We start from the raw sequence: 19,179 nt of genomic DNA on the forward strand, positions 1-19,179 counted from the left end.
CATGTGTGTGTTCCAAGTCGCATTAAGACTCCCCGGCTCACACAAAGCAAATGTAGAATATCATCGTGGACATGATTCAGCAGAGTGTGAGTCTGTCTGCATAATGAACGACTACAGAGAGAGTGAGATAAAAATAAAATAATCTTTATTGTCACTGTGTTTGTTTTTTTTTTTCCATTCTAGAAATGAACTTTATTTTAAAGTCGGCGCACACATACAACAACGAGGTGTGTCTGTCTTCTAAGGACAACGAAGGGTTAACAGGGATGTTTGTTCATGCGCCCGGGCCACGAGCACACATCGTCTTCTGTGATCGGTCAGTCTTGTTAATTAATGAGTGAATGAAAAGGTCCGAGTCCAGGCTGGCGCCGGTGTGGGGGGATTGGGGGTGGTATGGGGCTTCCTGATGTCACGGCAACAGTCTCCTGGCACGCAGAGGTCCGAGAAGAACCGGAGGAGAGGAGGGGAGACTGGATGGAGGGATGGAGCGATAGATAGATAGATGAAGGAATAAGAGCTTCTGAAGGCCTGCACTGATGCTGATGTTTTAGGTTGGACCTGCTAATAACAAATGTTTTGAACTATTAAGATCTTTAAGTTTAACAGGTTAAACGTTCAGGCTACAGCCGACAGCTGGACTTATCATTCACTGTACGGTTTTAGAGATGTTGTTGTCTAATTCATACTGTACGGTCCGATCATCATCATAATATTCTTTGCTTGCTCGGTCTGGCTGTAACTTCATATATTTCCTGGAAAAAAACAACAACATTTGATTGTCACATGGATTAACCTCTACCAGGGGTCAGCAACCTGCAGCTCTTCAGCCCCTTCAGTATTAGGGCCACATTGAGGAAAAAATAAATAAATCTGAGATTATGAGAATAAAGTCATAATATTACGAGAATAAAGTCATAGGTTTATGAGTAAAAAAGTCGTTATATTATGAGAATTACGTCATAATATTATAAAGTAGTAATTTTACGAGTTAATTTCTTTTTTTCTCGTAAAATTTTGACTTTATTCTCGTAATATTACTACTTTTTTCTGTAAAGTTATGACTTTATTCTCGTAATATTATGACTTTTTTTCCTCGTAAATTTATGACTTTTATTCCCGTAATATTACGACTTCTTTTCTCGTAAAGTTATGACTTTATTCTCGTAATATTACGACCTTTTTTCTTGTAAAGTAATGACTTTATTCTCATTGTACAAGATGTGCACAACAGAGCTTGGATCATATCATGATAATGACCAGAATCATTATGGGAGATTGTATATGAGGGGGTTGATGAATGGATGGATGGATGGATGGATGGATGGATGGATGAATGGATGGGAGAAGGTGATGGGTGGGGCGAGGAGGAAGAAAAGGTGGGAGAGTATGGAGGGAAACCAGCTGTGGAAAGGTCAACACTGGCTGAGAGACGATCAGTTCTGGGAGCAGTACTTCCAGAAACACACTGTTGGAGACAAAGAAGAAGAAGAAGAAGAAGATTCCGTTACAAACAAGCGGCGACCTCTGTTGCTGAGCAGCCAAGGGTTATATAACTCACCTGTTTAAGGCTTAAAGTTATGCATAATTAAGGGCGTGGCCACTTTGAGGGACAGGTGAGTGCCGTCAAAGCCTCTAGCTGTCTGCTAGGTGTCCCCTCAGCTAATTCCAGTCTCTGATCTTAGCCTCTCGGCCGTGTTTGTGATGTTGGTGCCTTTTAGAGACAAATAATACGGCTCGCTGTGCGGTTAATTGTACGACGGGCATCCTGCTGGCGTTGGGCGATGGGCTCCCGCTGGAGGACCTCCGTTTCCAACGGGATATCGGGAACTGTTACGTCCATGAAACTTGACTAAATCCTGGAATACGGACATTCAACCGTGACTCTTTTTCTATCTACCGATCTGACAGAACAGAGGACTCGTGTGCTTTATGGTGAATAACGTTCATGCACAAATTGAAGGATGTGACGGGATCACATTTCACTGGAGTTGTACTATTATCTTGTACGATTTCATGTGACAAACTAGAAAATGCATTTCCTGCTGAAAATGCATGGGAAATGCTGACAGCTGAAATTAATTGCAAAGCATTGCTGAAATTGCAGAAATGTGAAATGACTCGCCTTAAAATGGTAAAGCGCAAATGCATTGCACTGCACTGCTGAAAAACCTAGAAGTTGAAGCTGAACTGCATTAGCTAAAGAAGCTAAGAGCTGAAATACTTTGCTAGAAAAGCTGGAAGCTAAACTGTAATACTGTCAAAAGTAGTAAATTTGAATTTTCCTGAATAGTTGGAAAGAAGAAAGGCTTTGTATGTACATCAGACGGATGAACTGCATTGCTAAACACAAAGAGAGAGCGAGAGATGGAGAGAGAGAGAGAGAGAGAGTAGTATTTGGGTGAAATAAACCTTTAAAACTATAAGTACTTTGACAGAAATAGTATTTTGACCGAATTAACCTTTAAAAACTATAAGTCGTTACACAGAAAGTGGTATTATGGTGGAAAGTAGCAGTAGTACTAGTAGTTGTAGTAGTAGTAGTAGTAGTGGTAGATGTAGAGGCAGTAGGAACAGCAGCAGTAGTAGTAGTAGTAGTAGAGGCAGTAGGAACAGCAGCAGGAGCAGTAGTAATAGTAGCAGTAGTGGTAGCAGTAACATCACTAGTGGTAGTAGTAGCAGCAGTAACAGTAGTAGTAGTAGCGGTAGTATTAGTAGCAATAGCAGCAGCAACAGTAGTAGTATTAGTAGCAGCAGCAGCAACAGTAGTAGTAGTAGTATTAGTAACAGCAGCAGCAACAGTAGTAGTATTAGTAGCAACAGCAGCAACAGTAGTAGTATTAGTAGCAACAGCAGTAACAGTAGTAGTATTAGTAGCAACAGCAGCAACAGTGGTAGTATTAGTAGCAGCAGCAGTAACAGTAGTAGTATTAGTAGCAACAGCAGCAACAGTATTAGTAGTAACAGCAGTAACAGTAGTAGTATTAGTAGCAACAGCAGCAACAGTAGTAGTATTAGTAGCAGCAGCAGTAACAGTAGTAGTATTAGTAGCAACAGCAGCAACAGTAGTAGTATTAGTAGCAGCAGCAGTAACAGTAGTAGTATTAGTAGCAGCAGCAGTAACAGTAGTAGTATTAGTAGTAGAGAATCAGCATTCCCACAATAAAGCTCCATTAATTGATTGATTTGAAGAAGACTCGTTTTTTTGGTGAATGAAGTCCTAATGCTAGTATTATTTTATATATATGTTAGCACCGGTACCAACCGGCCACATGAGCTCACCACAGAGCGTTCTGATGAAGGCTCCGTCTATTCTGATGTGAAATTTAAAGAAACTACAGTTAGGCGAAGACCCGGCCGTCGACTTTCACCTCTTTTGTTGGTCTTCTTGGTCTGCGGTGGGAGGGACTTCTTGAAGTTTCGACCGGTCAGACTGGGGACGTTAACGTCTGCACTCGCTCTGGACACGGTGCTGTCGACTGCTGTCGGGGCCGCGGTGGTGGACTTCACCCCTCCGTCAGCAGCAGGAGCCTTTAACCACAGCAGCAGAAGACAGGATGGAGAATGGAGACAGGATGAGGATTGACACCAAGAATGCTGAACTGCCTGCAACCTTCTAAACCCACAAAATATCCTGAGTAAATGTCCATTCTCCGACCCCTTGGACTCGTTTTGTATTTATATGGTTGATTACATATTTTAGTCACCTTTTCCCCTCTCATGTCTTTCTTTGGAGGGGAAATGTGGTTGTTGCAGCAGCACAAGGACAGAAATACGTAGAGATGCAGAGAAAGTAAAAAATAACTAATAAGAGGTACGTCAAATCTAAAATAAGAATAGAAGTAAAAATAAAAAGTATACAAGAATAAAAAGTTGCAGTTGGGCAAACGAGCTACAGTAAAAGTATAAATATTCTACAGGAACTCACCACTTTATTTTTTCTTCCTGAATTTCTGCCGTTTGCTGAAATGAAAAACAAAACAGTGTACTTCAGTGAAAATGTCCCTGATGAAGTGCAGGACAGTCTCGGTTTACGTGGAGACAAAGAGACACTCCATAGTCAAAAAGACAAACGTGATCATTCCTTCATAAACCTGCCCAGTGCATGCTGGGATAGCTATCCCTGCATGATAGGTTGGTAGACCCTGCTGTAGGGGTCTGCAACCTGCGGCTCCGGAGCCACATGCGGATCTTTAGCTCTCTCCAGTGGAGAAAATGTATCATTGTTGTAGGTCTATGGTACGACTGTACGACGGAGTATTAGGGCCATATTGAGGGAAAAAAAAGAAATCTGAGATTTAGAGAATAAAGTCATAATATTATAAAGTAGTAATTTTCCGTCTTATTTTCTTTTTTTCTCGTAAAGTTATGACTTTATTCTCGTAATATTACAACTTTTTTTCTCGTAAAGTTATGACTTTATTCGTGTAATATTAAGACTTTTTTTCTCGTAAAGTTATGACTTTATTCTCGTAATATTACAACTTTTTTTCTCATAAAGTTATGACTTTATTCTCGTAATATTACGACTTCTTTTCTCGTAAAGTTATGACTTTATTCTCGGAATATTACGACTTTTTTTCTCATAAAGTTATGACTTTATTCTCGTAATATTACGACTTTTTTTCTCATAAAGTTATGACTTTATTCTCGTAATATTACGACTTCTTTTCTCGTAAAGTTATGACTTTATTCTCGTAATATTACGACTTTTTTTCTCATAAAGTTATGACTTTATTCTCGTAATATTACGACTTCTTTTCTCGTAAAGTTATGACTTTATTCTCGTAATATTACGACTTTTTTTATCGTAATGTTATGACTTTATTCTCATAATATTACGACTTTTTTTCCTCGTGAACTTATGACTTTATTCTGTAAATCTCAGATGTTTTTTCCCTCAATGTGGCCCCAATACTCCGTAGTACATTTGCTCTTTGGCCCTCACTGCATTAGACTTACAGTATATACTATATGCTCAGACTATAAGCTAAGTTACCTTCATCACAATGCTCACATGTTTTGCGGCTCCAGACAGTTTTTTTTGCCTAAAAGGGCTCTTTTGATAGTAAAGGTTGCTGACCCCTGGGATAGTAGAAATGTGGGAGTGGAGACGTGACATAATGTCTGCATCTACCTCAGTCAGCTGAAGTGCACATAGCAACTGTGGCCCTGTTCAGACCTGGTGTTAACATGAGTGATCGGATCCCAAATGGACAGCTCTAAGTACAAGTGTGAACCCACTCAAGACGCAATGGGATCCGATCGCTCAGACCTAATTCAGAGGTGGTCTGGGCCACATATGGCCACATTCTTTTAGCAGTGTGTACGTCAATGTGTCCTGGGCCACATTAAGGACCGCCTACTCTACTGGCGTCCCGCTGGGATCCGCGGGGTCTCTGCCGTACGCTTCAAAATACAACGGTGCCTCACTGGAGTCACTTTTGGACGTGTCAGGAACTCTTTCCTAGAGCTTCTAAATACCATTAGAAGTCAACTTTACATGTACACAGTATCACTACCTCGTGGCATGATGGTGATCCGTGAGCTCAGTGTGCTGTTAAATGTCCTGTGCAGCTCCTCCAGCACCGAGATCATCTTCAGCATCTGGGCTCGTTTATCCGGACCGGCGGTCTCAGGGTCGGCCCTCAGCCGCCCCGCCCTGATGGCCGCGGTGATTGTCCTCGTGGTGGTTTTGTCAGTGATTCTTGTAGTTCCGTGCGCTCCGGCCGCTCTGGTACTCAGAAGCCAGTGTTTCAGGTACCGGCTTGGGTTTAGAGCTGAAGACTTCTCCGGTACAGCTGATGCATGAGTGAGGCTGGGCAGCGGTTTCACAAAGCCTAGGGACAAGACAATTATAGGGGGGACTTAATGGTGTTTGATGCCAGCACACAAGACTCTTTTCCTTTTATGATAAGTCATCTCAGTTGTCCTGGAAAAGCTAAGCTACAGTATGATGGGCGTGCTGAACGACAGCCTAAACCTTTCTTCACACCCTTATAGTTTTGATCATTTTAGTTGGGTCCTCTGCCTGTCCGAATCTATTTGAACCTTTTATTTTAAAAAGTGTTGCAACTGTCGCAATATGACATCATACTGCCGGTATGAATAGTTTTGATGCGATAAACCAATAAACTGCCCACCCCCCCGCTGTGTCTTAACTCAGATTAAAGTAGGTTTAGTATGAGAAAGCCGAGTTCAGGTCTTTAATTTGCTTTGATTCTCAGTCTCAGTCTTTTCTTTGTGTAGTATACGCACTTGCAAACACACACACACACACACACACACACAGAATTGGTGGGATTCCACTGCTTCGCTGGTTGCTATGAGAGTTGCTACGGGACCTTCGATGTGACATAAGAGTTGTATGAATTGTGTTTATGTGTGTGCATAATGACGTCTGAGGTTAAGCAACAATGCAGCTCACACGCACACACACACACACACACACACACACACACACACACACACACACACTCACATCGTGTGGATGGTGTAGTTTTGTGAGCAGTAAAGGCCTTTATAGAGGACGGGGAGAGAGACGCAATTACGGACCAGGGGAATCTAAAAGTTAATCCCGCAAGCGATTGAAAGGGAGAGGGGAAACAGCAGATGAGAACGGGCCTAAAAGGAAAGCTCCCTACACTAAAAGTAAAACAGCGCTGCCGAGCAGCTGACTAGAACATAAATGAAACAAAGGAAGCAGCGAAGGCCACACAGACCTAACCCACTCTAAGAGACTCCAGAGAAGAGAAGAAGCTAAATGGTGAGAGAATCCCACAGATAGGTTCACGTGGTACTTCTGAGGATTCACACACCCCCTATACAGATAGAGCAAAAACAGGACAGTACTCTCACTACCTCGGACAAAGAGACAATGCATCTGAGCACTGAAACCAGGGGTAGATATAGGCTTCAACCAGCTGATCCTCATCAGGGACAATTAGGCTCCACAGCTGCCTCAGAGTAGAGATCATGAACCCAACCTGCCTGCTGAGTGGCCCTCACGAGCTCTATATGAAAAGTGTCTTTAGATAATTTCTGTTATGATCTGATTCTATATAAAAATAAAATTGAAATTGAATGAAAGGAATGTCAGGTCCAACAACCGGTTGGTGAAATAGTGACAAAATGTAATTTGATTCATGTACACAGACACAGATTTTCCTTTTTTTTACAACGATCAGCACGACTTTCAACAACGTATTTTTTTCCTATGAATGTCCAGCAACACGTGATGTAAACCCGTTTAGAAATAAAACTACTTAGCTTTAGGAAAAGATGGATGTTTGTGGCGTAACTTAGAGGTTATGTGACAAATAAATCAACTTTGATTTGTGGTTTCACACGGGACACAAACAGCGGTCTCCTGGGTGAAAATCTGGTATTTTTAGACCCGCCCATCCACGACCTCCTCCCGACACGGCGTTCGCCACTTGTGGATTACATACAAATTGATTCCGTGCTGACTGTCACAAAAACAAATTGTGTCTTTGTACACGAATCAATACATTTAATTTGGTGACTATTTCACGAGCTGCTGTGTGACTGGGCCGGTGAAGAGATTTCCTACGATACTATACTTGATAAGCTACTTCAAAAAGCTTGAACCAACATGAGCTTTCACACTTCCAAAAACCTTCCACGGGCTTGATAATAATGGGTTATGCTGGTCCGGTTCTGACCTTAAATATTAGTAAGATCAGGGGTCAGCAACCTTTACTATCAAAAGAGCAATTTTAGGCAAAAGAATAAAACATAATCTGTCTGGAGCCGCAAAACATTTTAGCATTGTGATGAAGGTAACACAGCTTATAGTCTAAGTATATAGTATATAAGTCTAATACAGTGAGGGCCAAAGAGACAATGTACTACGGAGTATTAGGGCCACATTGAGGGAAAAAACATCTGAGATTTACAGAATAAAGTCTGAATATTACGAGAAAAAAAGTTGTAATATAACGAGAATAAAGTCATAAAATAACGAGAAAAAAAAGTCGGAATATTACGAGAATAAAGTCACAATTTAGCGAGAAAAAAAGTTGTAATATGAGAATAAAGTCATAACTTTACGAGAAAAATAACACGTACTACTACTTTATAATATTATGACTTTATTCTCATAATATTACGACTTTATTTTCTAAATCTCAGATTGGTGATCATAAAAATGAAAATGTAAACAGAAAAGTTATTCATTTCCATTTTTAAAAATCCACAGAGAGCCACTGGAGAGGGGCTGAAGAGACACAGGTTGCTGACCCCTGGTTTAGGTGATTACCCGATGATGTATTCTCAGGAAATGATCATCCTGTTTGGTCTGCCCAGCTCAGTATCCTAGAGGTCTTTTCATATTGGACGACAACGTTCTTAACTGTAGTGTTTGCCGTAACACGGACTTCCCCTAACTTTAACCATACCATAGCTCCCACGTGCAGCTACTTCCTGTCATCTCAACAGCTTCCTTACCTCTCTCAGCAGGTGCTGCCTCCAGTCCCGTCCCAAGAAGCATCATCATCATGACTACCTTCATCACGCTGATCAACACCGGCGCTGCACTGTTCATCATGGCTGCTGCTGATACCGAGCACTTAAAGAGTAGCGAGTTATTTATGTAGCGCGGATCTATTATCGCAACTTTCTCCGGAAGTTCGGAAGGTTTTCTGACATACGGGTTCTCAAACTTTGTTGCTTCTTCTCGCGCTCAACTCATTCTCCCGAACCGTCCCACTTCCTGTTGTTCCCGTCGATGTGAACGCTGCCGAGGGCGTAGATATTCGCCGACGCGCTCGCTCTAGATATTCTGATGAGCTTTCTAAGCTACGTTTTTCAACCAGGCGATGGTATTCGTCTACTTCTCAACAACTTTACAGTTAAATATCTTTCTTGTTTTTTTTTTATCTGTATAACAAAGTCAGTTCATGTTCCACGGATGCGCCTCTTGAAGAAGGCTTGTCAAGCGTATACGTTCCTTTTTCCACTGCCGCCTTTATAAACCTGAGTTTGCCCCTGAATGACTGACCGACGCCACAGCGTCAACCAATGACTGGCCCGGAAGGCGCTCTAGCCCCCGCCTCTTCCGCCGTGATGGATCGGTGACATTTGGGCAGTTTGGCGGCGAGCTTTGTGTGTTCGGAGTCAAAGCTATCTTTTTTTGTGAATGTGGTGTGTGTGTGTGTGTTTAGGCTTGTGTTTAACGTGTGTGTGTGTGTGTGTGGCCCTGGCTGTATAAGCAGTGATAAGGTAGTTCTTAATATGTTTGCTCAGGGGCCACAGAGAGAAAAAGGCCCTCTGACGCATGAGGGCCTGGAGCCACACTGACTGCACACACACATACACACACACACACACACAGTCCTGGGGTCAGTTTGAACTTGGAAGAAAGGGCGTAAGATTGTAAAAAGAAGCGTGGGATGCACATCAAAGGGCACAGAAAGGCTGAAAAGTCGTGTCCAAATGACAGAAGACAAAGAGAGGGTTTTCTAATCCCTCAGACAGGAAGTGGACAGAGTGACGGAGGGACGCCACCTCGCCAATAACCACCACAAATACCCAAACCCCCCCCCACCCGACACATGATGGAGGATGAAAGAAAGATGAATGAAGTTGGGAGGTAGGTACAGAGTGACAATGATGTGAGGTGTGTGTGTCAGTTGCTGGGCGAAGAGAATTCAGCTTCAGAACATCCACTCATTACCACTCTGTCTGTAATAAAGAAGCATTTTCTTCTTTCTCATCCATCTTCTCCGAGTCCGTCTCTCTGTCCTTTATACGTCCCGTATTCATCATTCCTCCCTCTATTCATCCTCTGCTTCTACGTACGAGGCAGCAGCGACGTATCCCTTCCAGAAAACAAACGATATCATCAGAAACTGCTGTAATCATTCATTTTTTAAACAACATTTTATTGCTGATTATATTATCTCTTTTGTTCTATTGTATTTGATTAAAATTGTATTATTTTAATACAATCTGCTTGTTTTGTGTAGTTTCGCAATTTGTATTTATTTATTTGTATTGTTATTTCTTATTTCCTTGTATTTTATTATCTTAAATACCCATCTCTTATTGCTTTATTATTCAGTAAACTTTAATCTTGGTTGTTTTGGTGTGCATTAGTCTCTAAATCCAATTTTTAACTCTCTATATTTTTTGTCAATCGTCTGTCCAGCACTTTGAATTGCATTTGACTTGTTTGAAAGGTGCTATATAAATTGGATAATTCATCAAAAGTAAATGATTCCAGAAGAACAGGTCTGTCCATGCAGAGATGGTATCTAATTTGTATTTGATAGGGACGATGCAATTTAACATAGTTCCAATACAGGGCATGTAACTGATGTGCTGCACAGAGAGTTTATAGCTAATTTTCTTGTGTCCCTAGTTGGGCTTTTACATGTACAGAACAATTAAAATATACAGCTATCTATATGACAAAACCACAATACACTGCGAATATGAAAATACAATAAAATACACATCATACATAGCCTACTCCAATACACCAATACACCTACACCACACTGTTGAGAAAGCAGGTTTGCCTTTATGTCACTCTAAAATTAACATTATTATACTGTCGCTGAAATTTACAGCTTTGTACTGTTAATGAAAATCACAGTTTGAACTGGTTGTTTTTTATTAATTTCACAGTATTTTACAGTTCATTTACGGTTTAAAGATACATTATATAGCTGTTTTTCCACCTTTCTTTTACATTATCTTACTGATTTGTTTTAATGCACTATTTAGGTTGTATTTTTTTTACATACATTTTAATAAACATTATTTTTTGCCTAGATGAATAGACTTAGCAGGTTACAGACATAGGAATAGTCACACTAAATACAATTAAAAGCACTTGTTAGGAAAAAGGCTATAATTGACTTGTTGACACTTAGTCAATAGTCTTATAGCTGGCTACAAGCACAGAATGCAAACCAGAACAATATGTGGGTTAGGAACATTACAGAGCTAATTCACTGATTTTTACAATCATGTACAATGTACAAGCCTCACATGAGCAGATCAGGTCCCAGGATTAAAAAAAATACAGCATGAAACTGTTACTGATGATACTTTAGACAGCTGATCAGCAGTAAAGTGCCATTTTTTAAGAATGCATTATAGTTCAGTTAAAAAACGGCCTACGAACGTAATTTAACAGGTTTTTTTTTGTATTGACAGTAAAGCACTGTTTTAAGCAATAACAGGTTAATACTGTTGAAATGGCTTGGTAATTTACAGTAAAATGAGCTAAAAATGGATACAGCTCTGGTTTGCTTTTAGCCAGCACTTAACCTTTGCTGTGAAGGACTTTATATCTGGAATTAATTTTATTTTGGTTGGTAATGTGTTCCAGAGTTGACGGACCTTTATGGAGAAAGCTGATCCAAATGTAGTTCTACGATGTGGTATTTTACAGCTGCTCCGAGTTACTCTACTGCTGTCTTGTCGTTGGATATATCTGGACAGAGGCTCTGGGGCTAGACCAGGGGTCAGCAACCGTTACTATGAAAAGAGACATTTTAGGGGGAGAAAAAAAATCTGTCTGGAGCCGCAAAACATTTAGGCATTGTGATGAAGGTAACACAGTTTATAGTCCAAGTATATAGTATATACTGTAAGCCTAATGCAGTGAGGGCCAAAGAGCAAATGTACTACGGCGTATTAGGGTCACATTGAGGGAAAAAACATCTGGGAAATCCAGAATAAGGTCAGAATATTACGAGAATAAAGTCATAACTTTATGAGAAAAAAAGTTGTAATATTACGAGAATAAAGTGATAACCTTTCGAGAAAAAAGGTCGTAAATTTATGAGAATAAAGTCATAACTTAACGAGAAAAAAAGCTGTAATATTACGAGGATAAAGTGATAACTTTACGAGTAAAAAAAGTTGTAATAATACGAGAATAAAGTCATAACTTAGCAAGAATAAAGTCATAATATGACGAGAATAAAGTCATAACTTAGCAAGAATAAAGTCGTAATATGACGAGAATAGTCATAACTTAACGAGAAAAAAAGTTGTAATATTATGACAATAAAGTCATAACTTTACAAGAAATGTTCATAATATTACAACTTTTTTCTCGTAAACCTATGACTTTATTCTTTAAATCTCAGATTTATTTTTTTCCCTCAATGTGGCCCTAATACTCCGTCGTACCATAGATCTACAACAATGATAAATAAAAATGAAAATGTAAACAAAAAACAGTTATTCATTTCCATTTTTAAAAATACACAGGGAGCCACTGGAGAGGGGCTGAAGAGACGCAGGTTACTGACCCGTGCTCTAGACTATTAACACATTTAAAGACTAATTTGAGAAAACAAAAATGAGTAAAGCTCTCAAAGCTCAGTAGATTGTGTCGTTTTAGTATGTGACAGTGATGCCAGCGGACAGGCTTTTTGTCCACTATTTTCCCCATTAGGTCATTACTCTGGGTCAGTGGTTCCAACCTCTTACAAAGCTGTGTCTACCTGCAAACCTTTAGGATGCATACTGTTCGTCTACAGGGTGTGAGCAGAATGTTTTATTTGAATAGAGGGAAATGATCCAGACATTCACAAGAAAAGAGATGAATGAAAATGGGTAAAAGTAGACAGTGTATCAGAAATGTGTCCTCCAAATGAGACATTTTCTGATATAATGCCATTAAATATGACATGATATGATGCTACTTGTTAAGGTTTGGTTAGGTTAGGGTTCGGGAAAGATGAAGCCTGCATGGAGAGATACCACAAGAGGGAAATATGTCTTTTTGTAATGTGGGTGAATCTACCCTTTAAACATAACATCACCAAATGAGCACACCAGTAGCTCTTCATGTTTGAGCCCATTAACTAGAAATCCCATATACTTTACGTTAAGCATTAAATGATGTGGATTCAGCTCTTTGGATCATCTCATCTCTGCACACATTACATTCTTTGAGATGTAATTCTATGTGTGACCTGCTTTCATCTCTCTGCTTCATCCAGAGAGTGAAAGCAAGGAAAGGTCAGCATGAGCAAACACAGAGCTTTCATTAGCCGCCCCGGTATGGTCAACATATCTGTGGTTGTTTCCCTTCCAACCAGCATTAATGTGCTGCTAGAGCAGCCTCCACTTCCAGGTCCAGGTCCAACACTGATGTTGGGTGATAAGGCCCGACCCAGTCTGAGTTCCAGTTCAACCCAAATGTTGGACGGGCGAACTGGGGAAACTATTTCTTTAAGACCTGGCTTAAGTTGAACCAGGAAAGGGTCTAACTGTTGCCACAAGGTTGGGATTACTTTTAGGGACTCTGGTGCGTGGTCAGTAGGACACATTTTCTCTCAGCTGTTCTTTCCACCAGAAGACAGATAGCCCCTTTACACCCGGCAGATCAGATAGTGATCGACCACATGACACTAAATGCCAAAACGAGTTGAGGACAAATCGTGATCCGATCGGCCGAACCTCCGGAGGTGGTCAGGGACACATAGTGACCACGTTGAACACAAGTGTGAATGCAACGGCGTTTTTAATCCACATACAACAACTACGTGGGTGAAAATACATAATCGTCATTAGACAGTAAGCATGCTGAGCTACTAGCAACAAAGAAGCAAGATGGAGAATAGTCCTGGCTACAATATCAACGAATTATGAAACACATGAAACTGGAACAAGCCAAGGACGACAAGAAAAATGACGAGGGGGCAGGGTAACTTTTTCGGAAACGAGGAGGATGTGATGTTGGGTTGTTTGAGTTGGACAGAACGATCACATCTACATCAGATCTAAATGTGGACACTGGAGACGCTTTATACAGTTTTACAGCAGAGATGTGCTCCAGAGTCCAGTCCAGCTCCCCGATACCTTCTACCTCCATTAAGTCCATTGTGGAAACAGTGAGCATTAAGGTGAACCACTAAGCAAAATATAATTTATACAAAATACAGAACATGAACGGTGGTGATAACGGCGACTCAACATTGATTTCTGAGGGGAAAAGCTCCACAGGTTGACTTCATGTGTCTGTGTTGAGCCATGTAATGTGAAACTAGCAGGGTGACACGTACATCTGTAATAAACTAACAAATATGATTTGTTTTGCAGCAAAAAAACAGATAGTCAGGATTTTTTTTGTTTTGTTTTACATCAAACATCACATACAAAAGACAATATTAAGGAGCTGACTTTCCACCAAAATCCAGACATAATCTGTTTGTAGTTAGTTGAGAAACTGAAACCTCAGGTTCAGGTTTTATCTACTTCTTTCTGTTTGTTACAAGCAAATCTGTTATAATATGAAAAAAGGCTGGCATTGGTATATATATTGTATATGGTATATATATATTTAGTAGTATGAGGAAATTAACTGCAAAACTAAATCGTTCCACAGGGTGGAGCTGCAACAGAAAGCAAAGCAGAAACACCTATTTAAATGTGTTAATCTACAGTTCTGTTGTTATAAACAGAACTGATCTGCAGAGGCACTTTGGCTTCAGAATATATGAATGAATGAAGACAAAGTGAAACCCAGGTCCAGGTGGAGGAGGTGGTTGAGTGTGGAGCAGAAGGAGTGGAGGAGTCTCAGTGTGTCTGCAGAGACTGTGCAGAAGGACAGAGTCCAGATACACTGATGATACTCTGTCAGGTCCAGAGGAACACACAGGGATGATGGTGGTTAGAGATCAATACCTCCACTTCCATCTGATGAGAGAAGAAGAAGACAACAGAAGTCATCCATCAGTGTTTACAGAGACTCCCTTCATCAGCTGTCAGTCAGCATCCAGTATAAAGAGCAGAAGGGACTTCAGTCTGTGTAGTGTAGCCAGCTTCCTTTCAGCTCTCATGTTAACGTATAAACACATAATCCAGACTAAAATGAACACAGTTTAAACTGCCAGATGCAGGAAGGACAGCTGACTGTGTGAATGTGTAAATTAACAGACTTTTAATATCCCGATAGATCTGACTAGAACTAATTACACGTGTGTTCCATTAAATCAATGTGTTGATTAGATGTGTTCTTATATAATAGAATAGAAGATACTTTATTCATCTCCTGGAGGAATCACAATACTTTAGTCTTATTCTTTCAGCTCCAACCCCAGCGGTGTGAAACAGACTTAGGAGAAGGTAAATAATAAATCTATAAACATAATTCACAGCGGTAAGCAGGCTTACTTTCACATCTTCTAATCACCCACAGCATACATAAAAGTATTGGTAGCAAACTAACCAAGGCAACACATTCAGTCTGAGGGACTGTAGGAGCACGACTCTGACGTGTCTCACTGCAACATACGGCTCAAGAAGCTGATTCAGATGAGTGACTATATGAATATCATATATGAATATATGATAAGAGATCATGTACTGATTTTGTGTTATTGTGGTTATATAAATGTCATTTATGTCCGTTTCACACCGCTGGGTTTGCAGCTGAGAGAAGAAGGCTACATTATTGTCATACAGGTCATAACAATACATGTGATCACATTAACTCAGCAGAGTACACAAAGTAGTTCTAGTCAGATCTCTGGTGCTCTAGACGGGGCAGTGATATTACAAGTCTGTTCATTTACACATTCACACAGTCGCTGACCTTTCTGCATGTGTCAGTTTAAACTGTGTTGCTTTTAGCCTGGATTATGTGTTCAAATTCTTTGTCTCTGTGTAATATTATCTTATGATCCACACAGTGGAAATAAACTGCTGAGAGTCCTGAGAGCATCATTACTGCAGAAACAGAGAGCTTTTCACTGCTTACTTTAATGATGGATTTACTGCTGTTGGTTTCAGTCACATTTCAATGTTTCATCTACTTTTAAATATTACATGACAAATATGTAAATATTAGGGCTGTCAATCCAATAAATTATTTAGTCGCGATTGATAGCATGATTGTCCATGATTTATCGTGATTAATCTCAAATTAATCACACATTTTATATCTGTTCAAAATGTACCTTAAAGGGAGTTTGTCAAGTATTTAATACTCTTATCAACATGGGAGTGGACAAATATGCTTGCTTTATGCAAATAAATGTATATATTTATTATTGGAAATCAATTAACAACACAAATCAATGACAGATATTGTCCGGAAACCCTCACAGGTACTGCATTTAGCATAAAATGAATATGCTCAAATCAGAACATGGAAGACTACAGCCCAACAGACAACAGCTGTCAGTGTGTCAGTGTGCTGACTTGACTATGACTTGCCCCAAACTGCATGTGATTATCATAAAGTGGGCATGTCTGTAAAGGGGAGACTCGTGGGTACCCATAGAACCCATTCACATTCACATATCTGGAGGTCAGAGGTCAAGGGACCCCTTTGAAGATGCCCATGACAGTTTTTCCTCGCCAAACTTTAGAGTAAGTTTGGAGCGTTATTTAACCTCCTTCACTACAAGCTAGTATGACATGGTTGGTACCGATGGATTCATCAGGTTTTTCTAGTTTCATATGATACCAGTATCTTCACTCTAGCTTTAAAACTGAGAACTTGAACATTAAAGCATGTAAACATGTTCTAGTAGAAACCTAAAATACAAGTATGCACCTGAACATCAGCCTGATAGGTCCTCTTTAAAGGTCCTACATGTTCATACACAGACTGAACAGTAAAACGTCAGCTGTGATTACTGGACTTCAGCAAAGGTTCTGGTCTGTATAAAGACCACATGGTTACTAAATGTAACCATGGTTCTATGATGGTTCCATCTCTCAATGAGAACACACACTTTCTGATCAGATTTGATGGTACGACAGTTTGATGGATGAGGACCACTGTCTCTATACATGATGTGATGCTGTCAGCTGTAATCCAGCTTTATTTCCTGGAGACATGAACACAACAACATCTTCTTCACATCAACTCTAACACATGATCACAACAAGCATCTGGCTTATCTGATTGGTTAACTGTTCTCTCTCTGTGTGTCAGCGTTCTCCTCTCACAGCTTAACTGAGGAAACACATCACAACAATACTGCTGAAACCAGCATGGACCGACTCCGACCCTCTACTGACCTCAGAGTCTCCAGTCTACAGTGTGGACTCTCCTCAAGATCAGACAGCAGCTTCACGTCTGATTCCTGCAGCTCGTTTCGGGTCAGCTCCAGCTCTCTCAGATGGGAGGGGTTGGACTTCAGAGCTGAGGCCAGAGAAGCACAGCTGATCTCTGACAAACTGCAGACACTCAATCTGAATAAAGAATAAATGATGAAGATAAAAATCACTTTATAATCCAATCAGATGTGTTCAGGTTTTAAATGTGTAGCTCAACATCACTATGTCCTAATCAATGATCTTTTCCCTAAAATGAGTAGAGTGACTTTGTCATTGTGTTATTGTGGATCATCATGTCAGCCTTCTACAGACATCATCCAAATGTCACCACAACATTCATACACCTGTTCATGGCAACACACATCAATAACATGCTGCTGATCTCTGTGTTCATCTATGTGTGTGTGCTGAAGGATCAATATCGATGATCAGACATTATTTGTGGAACACGTTGAAACAATCAGAAACCAGAGAAATATTTCTACTTCATGAAGTAAACTTGATCAATTTCAAACCAATATTAGTTGAGAGGATCTTCTGTATCCAGATGTGACCATTTACCAACAATGATAAAAAATAATTTACTTTAACAACTAACAGTGGACATTTTCTACACTTTCTTTAAGAAACAAGTCTTTTGTGACTGCAGACTAAATTTAGTTCAAGAAACATGAAAATATGAAGAAAAGGACATTAACAACTTTATGGATGTAAGTTATGTTTGTACATAAATCAGGTTCAATTGTTCATTAAACATATAAGATCTTTAACAGTAACAGAGAGTCAGTGAACTGACCTCAGAGTCTCCAGTCTACAGTGTGGACTCTCCAGAAAACCACACAGGACCTTCACTCCTGAATCCTGCAGGTTGTTGTTACTCAGATCCAGCTCTCTCTGATGGGAGGGGTTGGACTTCAGAGCTGAGGCCAGAGAAGCACAGCTGATCTCTAACAAACTGCAGCCACTCAATCTGAATAAAGAATAAATGATGAAGATAAAAATCACTTTATAATCCAGTTAGATGTGTTCAGGTTTTAAATGTGTAGCTCAACATCACTATGTCCTAATCAATGATCTTTTCCCTAAAATGAGTAGAGTGACTTTGTCATTGTGTTATTGTGGATCATCATAATGTCAGCCTTCTACAGACATCATCCAGATGTCACCACAACAGTCATACACGTATTCATGTCAACACACATCAATAACATGCTGCTGATCTCGGTGTTCATCTATGTGTGTGTGCTGAAGGATCAATATATCAATGATCAGACATGATTTGTGGAACATGTTGAAACAATCAGAAACCAGAGAAATATTTCTACTTCATGAAGTAAACTTGATCAATTTCAAACCAATATTAGTTGAGAGGATCTTCTGTATCCAGATGTGACCATTTACCAACAATGATAAAAAATAATTTACTTTAACAACTAACAGTGGACATTTTCTACACTTTCTTTAAGAAACAAGTCTTTTGTGACTGCAGACTAAATTTAGTTCAAGAAACATGAAAATATGAAGAAAAAGGACATTAACAACTTTATGGATGTAAGTTATGTTTGTACATAAATCAGGTTCAATTGTTCATTAAACATATAAGATCTCTAACAGTAACAGAGAGTCAGTGAACTGACCTCAGAGTCTCCAGTCTACAGTGTGGATTCTCCAGAAAACCACACAGGACCTTCACTCCTGAATCCTGCAGCTCGTTGTCATCCAGATCCAGCTCTCTCAGATGGGAGGGGTTGGACTTCAGAGCTGAGACCAGAGAAGCACAGCTGATCTCTGACAAACTGCAGTCCCTCAATCTGAATAAAGAATAAATGATGAAGATAAAAATCACTTTATAATCCAGACATTATTTGTGGAACATGTTGAAACAATCAGAAACCAGATAAATATTTCTACTTCATGAAGTAAACTTGATCAATTTAGAACAAATATTCAGGGTTCCTACACATTTTACATTTTATATTCCAGACTTTTCCTGACTCAAATTTCCAGACTTCTCTGTAGATTTTTCAGACCATATTTGACTTTGTGACTTGGGGTTCAGAGGACGCTGTGACAATACTACAGTGCCCCCTGCTCTAGGTGAAAAACAATGATGCCGCCCCT

The 19,179-nt window shown here is 39.9% G+C and overlaps 2 protein-coding genes across 2 annotated transcripts in view; both read right to left on the reverse strand.

Annotated features, from left to right (window-relative positions):
• Positions 1-1,325: 1,325 nt before the first annotated feature.
• Positions 1,326-6,851, reverse strand: urp2 (urotensin II-related peptide). The gene is made up of 5 exons (XM_037762351.1): positions 6,720-6,851; positions 5,520-5,837; positions 3,926-3,960; positions 3,369-3,528; positions 1,326-1,465 (listed from the first exon to the last, which is right to left on the reverse strand). The coding sequence occupies exons 2-5, from the start codon at positions 5,602-5,604 to the stop codon at positions 1,434-1,436; spliced, it is 312 nt and encodes a 103-aa protein (XP_037618279.1). The 5' UTR covers positions 5,605-5,837; positions 6,720-6,851; the 3' UTR covers positions 1,326-1,433.
• A 6,640-nt stretch (positions 6,852-13,491) lies between these two features.
• LOC119483773 (NACHT, LRR and PYD domains-containing protein 12-like) overlaps positions 13,492-19,179 on the reverse strand; it is a 28,405-nt gene continuing 22,717 nt past the window's right edge. Inside the window, exons 9-12 of the mRNA XM_037762241.1 lie at positions 18,696-18,869; positions 17,855-18,028; positions 17,020-17,193; positions 13,492-14,678 (exon numbers count right to left, since the gene is read on the reverse strand). Coding sequence (XP_037618169.1) covers positions 14,660-14,678; positions 17,020-17,193; positions 17,855-18,028; positions 18,696-18,869 — 541 coding nt within the window. The 3' untranslated portion in view covers positions 13,492-14,659. The remainder of the gene's footprint in view (positions 14,679-17,019; positions 17,194-17,854; positions 18,029-18,695; positions 18,870-19,179) is intronic.

This window comes from Sebastes umbrosus, chromosome 24, assembly GCF_015220745.1.
Source record: "Sebastes umbrosus isolate fSebUmb1 chromosome 24, fSebUmb1.pri, whole genome shotgun sequence".
Lineage (NCBI taxonomy): Eukaryota > Metazoa > Chordata > Actinopteri > Perciformes > Sebastidae > Sebastes > Sebastes umbrosus.

Excerpts from the sequence above, each read along its gene's own strand:
- urp2 (XM_037762351.1), bottom strand. The coding sequence starts at position 5,604 with ATGCTGAAGATGATCTCGGTGCTGGAGGAGCTGCACAGGACATTTAAC. Across the intron at positions 3,961-5,519 it reads GATCACCATCATGCCACGAG|CAAACGGCAGAAATTCAGGA; the intron begins GTAGTGATACTG and ends TTTTCATTTCAG. Across the intron at positions 1,466-3,368 it reads CAAGAAGACCAACAAAAGAG|TGTGTTTCTGGAAGTACTGC; the intron begins GTGAAAGTCGAC and ends TGTCTCCAACAG.